The sequence below is a fragment of the Amphibalanus amphitrite genome, unplaced genomic scaffold, assembly GCF_019059575.1.
Source record: "Amphibalanus amphitrite isolate SeventyFive unplaced genomic scaffold, NRLGWU_Aamphi_draft 000238F_arrow, whole genome shotgun sequence".
Taxonomy (NCBI): Eukaryota; Metazoa; Arthropoda; class Thecostraca; order Balanomorpha; family Balanidae; genus Amphibalanus; species Amphibalanus amphitrite.
In genome coordinates, this window is record NW_024881733.1 from 293,454 (window position 1) to 298,606 (window position 5,153).

General features: G+C 50.0%; 1 protein-coding gene across 2 annotated transcripts; it reads left to right on the plus strand.

Annotated features, from left to right (window-relative positions):
• Positions 1-3,270: 3,270 nt before the first annotated feature.
• Positions 3,271-4,806, plus strand: LOC122386042 (uncharacterized protein K02A2.6-like). Of its 2 annotated transcripts, XM_043374825.1 has the most exons (3): positions 3,271-3,932; positions 4,106-4,212; positions 4,476-4,806. In XM_043374825.1, exons 1-3 carry the CDS (start codon positions 3,681-3,683, stop codon positions 4,618-4,620), a joined length of 504 nt encoding a protein of 167 aa, XP_043230760.1. In that variant the 5' UTR covers positions 3,271-3,680; the 3' UTR covers positions 4,621-4,806. The 2 variants fall into 2 exon arrangements, with proteins under 2 accessions (XP_043230760.1, XP_043230759.1); XM_043374824.1 differs by having other exon boundaries at positions 3,271-4,212.
• The last annotated feature ends 347 nt before the right edge of the window (positions 4,807-5,153 follow it).

Sequence of the window (5,153 nt, forward strand, 5' to 3'; positions counted from 1 at the left end):
TTTTAGGTAGGAGGACTAAGTAAATGCAGCTGACCATTCAATACTTCCCACATTTCTATGTGAAATATTGAGTATCGGACGACGCTGCGGTAATACGTTCCGTTCCTGCGTTGCGCCATTTTGTTCCTGTTGGAGATCAACCTTCGCGGTAGGACCAAAAAGATTCTTTGGGAAGAGACGAATCCAATGATACCCAGTTTTACCTTCTCAGGTCAGTCATTGACCTTCCAGAAAATGTTGCTGTTTTGGGTCACCGTTGGATATCAAGTGCGCTGCTTATCATATACCGATGACGATGCCGTTTTCTGGTGCCAAGCCAGCTAGAGCCTCTTAGTCACACTACCCGACCAGGTTTTTGCTGCTGAGGTCATTTCAGGTCAAGTTAGGTCAAGGTCAATGACATGTGCTTGTATGTCTGTGTGTGTGTGTGTGTGTGTGTGTGTGTGTAGGTGTGTGTGTGTGTGTGTGTGTGTGTGTGTGTGTGTGTGTGTGTGTGTGTGTGTGTGTGTGTGTGTGTGTGTGTGTGTGTGTGTGTGTGTGTGTGTGTGTGTGTGTGTGTGTGTGTGTGTGTGTGTGTGTGTGTGTGTATACTGATGTGTGCACCGATTGTTTATGTTTCCATATTACATGAAATCATGATCTGAGAAGCTTTTACCAAAAATGCAGTCAAGAAACTTCACGAAAAGTAAGTTCAGCTTGCCTAAAACGCAATTATTTTAGATGACCTAGGTTGACCTTGACCCTGACTTTGACATCTGTACATCGTCGAACATCATGTTCCATGATAGGTGGGAGGTATAAGATTGGCAAAAAGGCCGAAATCAATGTGTCCAAAGCTCACAAGGCCCATAGCCAACGCACTAGATAATGAGAATTGGTCATTTGGGTCATGATATGACCTGAAACACAGGCCATATCTCCGAAACCAAAAACCACAGAAACTGGAACTTTTCAGTGGGCATCAAGAAAGGATAGAGAAGCACCTATACGAAAAGTCAGGCTTCTATCTCTAAAAATGTAGAGTGCAGAGCAGAAAGACTACCTGGGGAAAGGGGGTCAGCCTCCCCCCATGTGCGGGCGAGAAGTAATCATGTATAGCATTGATTGGCAAATGAATACTTTTGAGCTTGTAGTAGTACACCCTCGCCCACACATGGGGGGAAGGTGGTTGCCAACCCCACCCCCTCCCAGGTAGTTTTTCTGCTCTGCACTCAACATTTATGGAGCCTGATTTTTCGTATAGCTGCTCCTCTATCCTTTTTTATGTCCACTATAAATTTCAAGTTTCTGTGTTTTTTGGTTTCGGAGATATGACCTTGTTCTTCAGGTCATGTCATAACCCAAATGACAAATTCCAAATACTTTTCGTTGGCTATGGATCTTGTAAGCTTTTGATATCTTCATTTTGGCCTTTTTTGCCAGTCTTACCTCCCACCTATCATGGAACATGTTGTTCCACGATATACAGGTGTCAAGGTCAGGGTCAAGGTCAACCTAAGTCATCTAAAAAATTGCGTTTTAGGCAAGCTGAAATTAACCCTCGCATGTGTAGGGGGGGTCGGATGGACCCCCCCCCATGGTTTTTCGCGAATAACTCGCGTAAAAAGCGGCCGATCGCGACGAAACTTTCAGTACCCTCGCATTGATCAATTTGACACCTACCCTGAAAATTTCATGACCCTGACCCAAATGACCTTTGACCTGTGACCTCTTTTCCGAGACCATGTTTGGCCGGAATCGCGATTTCGCGTATGTCGGCTCGCACTAGCCGCGTGTTTGCAAGCTTTTCGTGGTTTCAAACGTTCAAACATGTGATTTGATGTTACTCCCGTCTGTGTCAAGGTCACCTGAGGGTCAGGTCAGGTCATTGACCTTTGGTGACCTCGGGTGACCTCGGGTCACTTTTTCGAGTTTTACATGTTTCTAGGCTAGTTTTTGCAGCTGAATTCGAATTTAGCAACCATTTGAACATTTACGAAGTAGTTTTGGTGACTTCGTAACATGTTACGAAGCTGTCAGAGGCGGTTGACACGTACTACGAATACCCGTCACGACGCCTACTGGTTGACCTGACCTGACCTGACCCGACCTGGTCTAAATGCTTCAAGACATCATCTGTGATCAAAACTAACACGATATTCGTGATCAGCACCCCGAAAAACCCCTTAGCACCCACACTTTACGACTTTCTAACAGGTCCCGATTTTCCCGACTTTGGGTCATTGAGCTGACCTGGAAGGTCAACCAATGACCTAGGACCTTAAAATTGGGTATCATCGGCTTCCTCTCGTCACGGGCAACACGCTCGTTTTTTCCGCGAAGCTCTAGCTCGATCAGGGGCGAAACTGTTGTGTGCTGGGAACATTCCGGAGCGGTTACCCATCCCCAGTGCGCGGGTACCCGCCCAGTTTGGTCTGGCGTCTCGCTGTCTGTGTCTGGCTGTCTGGTGTCTCGTTTTGTGATTGGCTGACCGTTGATCGGTCAGTCACGTGATCGTATCGGACGGTCAGGGCCGCGTCGTGCTGGCCGGTCGGTCGGGGGGGAGTCGGTCGGTCACCGCTGAGCCAGCCGTCGGTATGGTGCTGTTGCTAAAGTAAAATATACCGCACCCGGTTTAACAGAGTGTCTCAAGATACAACAGTGGCGACGAGGCAAGAACCCACGGCAAGATGAGTGATTCAGATGAGAGGAAGCCGGCAACAGGTATCGCAACAATGCACCAGCCCACGGTATGTCTCACGTCCGCCATTGGCGAATTTGATGAACGTCAAGGCACCTGGAGGGATTACATTGAACGATTTGAGTTCTTTTGCGAGGCTCAGGGCATTTCAGAGGATGATAGAAGGAGAGCACTTCTCTTGGCTGGTATTGGGCAAACTGCGTATCAAAGAGTCAAAACCATTCTGGCACCCACCCGACCCTCTGAGATGTCATATAGAGATATTGTCATGGCCGTGCAAGGTCATGTGGATCCGAAGCAGTCTGTTATCGTTAGCCGTTTCCGGTTCCATCAAAAATGTCAAGGATCAGAACAGGGGATAAAGGAGTTTGTGGCTGACTTGAAAGTCATGGCCGATCCATGCGACTTTGGATCAAGTAGAGATGATATGTTACGCGACAGATTTGTGTGTGGACTCGCTGATCAGGCGTTGCAGAAGCGGTTGTTGACCGAGGAAGATACTCTGACGTTCCAACAGGCGCAGCGGATCGCACTGGCAGCAGAGACGGCGACGAAGAGCGCAAGACAGCTGGCTGCCCAGTTTTCCGATCCAGCGGCGCAGGACGTTCACCGAGTTGGATCTGCACGACAGGTGAAAGGGTCACCATCCAATCGGTACGTCAGATCGGAATGTTTCCGCTGCGGAGGCACTAATCATTCACCTCAAACATGCCGCTTTAAGACGTACAAGTGTCATTCATGTGGCGAGCAGGGTCACTTAAGTCGCAAATGTCGCAAAAATGATCAAGATCATGTGCGCGCCTCGCAAGCTAAATCTACACACTGTGTACTGACTGATGAGTCTGTCAGAGTATCGGAGCCTAGTCAGGCTGCTGAAGAGGATAATGTTTGCAGCGTGTACACTGTGGGTGAAGCAAGGTCCCCTCCAATCACAGTTGACATCATAGTGTTTGGTGTGCCCGTTACCTTTGAGGTTGACACAGGATCGGCATCCACGCTGATGAATGCCCGCACCTTTGAGGTGGTGAAGACTACAGGCGGCGACGACAGCCTTGAACTTCGGCGATGCAGCGCCAGGCTTCGGACGTACACGGGTGAGCCCATCCCGGTCGAAGGGGAGTTCAGTGCCGTCATCCATTACGGTGAGCAGCACCTGGAGCTTCCCGTCGTCGTGGTCGACACTGCAGGACCCAATCTTCTGGGAAGGGACTGGATGAAGTTCCTTCAGCTCGACTGGCAAACCATCAAACAGGTCAGAGGTGATCCTGGGCGGGGACAGTCAATAGGTGCAGAGCTGCAGAAAAAGTACCGTGATGTGTTTTCTGCTGATCTAGGGTGCCTGAAAGACGTGGAGGTGAAGTTTGACGTCAATGAGGATGCAAAACCATGTTTCTATCGTCCACGGAACATTCCCTATGCCTTCAGGAAACGCGTGGAGGAACAGCTGGACGCAGAGGTCGAGGCTGGGGTCCTCGAGCCAGTGCGCACTGCGGACTGGGCGTGCCAAATCGTCCCGATAGTGAAGCCCGACGGTAAAATCCGCATATGCGGAAACTTCAAACAGACAGCTAACAAAGCCATTCGAGTAGACAGACACCCCCTGCCCAAGGTCCAGGACATGTTTGCCCAACTGGCTGGGGGAAAGGTGTTTGCCAAGCTAGACTTAAGCCGTGCATATCAACAGTTGAAAGTAGCAGAGGAGCACAGACACTTGCTGACAATCAACACTCACCGTGGACTGTATCGTTACCTGCGGCTACCGTACGGGATAAACTCAGCTGTGGGAATCTTTCAGCGTGAAATGGAAAAGCTGCTGGCTGGCGTGCCAGGAGTCTTCATCTTCCTCGACGATATCCTGGTCTCTGGACGGGCTGAAGACGAGCTCGTGTCCCGTCTGGAGCAAGTGCTGCAACGACTCCAGGACTCCGGACTTCGGGTGAGACCGGACAAGTGTCACTTCTTGGTCCCCCGCGTTGAGTATCTTGGTCATGTCGTCGACAAAGATGGCCTTAGTACCACGGAGGCCAAGGTTCGAGCCATAACCCAGTCACCTCCTCCCACAAATGTCTCTGAGCTGAAGTCGTTTCTCGGCATCGTCAATTATTATTCCCGGTTCATCCCCAGCAGAGCCCAAACGCTGCATCCGCTCTTTGAGCTCCTCAAAAAGAGTACACCGTGGTCCTGGGAACAAGAGCATCAAAGGGCTTTCGAGGAATGCAAACGATTGCTCACGTCTAACCAACTCCTGGTTCATTTTGATCCTGACCTCCCACTAGTCCTCACCTGTGACGCCTCCGCTCGTGGGATCGGAGCTGTGCTCTCACATGCGTTTCCAGATGGGTCTGAGAGGCCGATAGGATATGCGTCTAGGACGCTACAGACAGCAGAAAAGCAGTACAGTCAAATCGAAAGAGAGTCCCTAGCTATCATATTTGGTGTCACCGCCTTCCGTGACTACTTATATGGGGCAAAA

What these genes read in the sequence shown, in the direction of transcription:
- LOC122386042 (XM_043374824.1), top strand. Translation starts at nt 3,681, where the DNA reads ATGAATGCCCGCACCTTTGAGGTGGTGAAGACTACAGGCGGCGACGAC.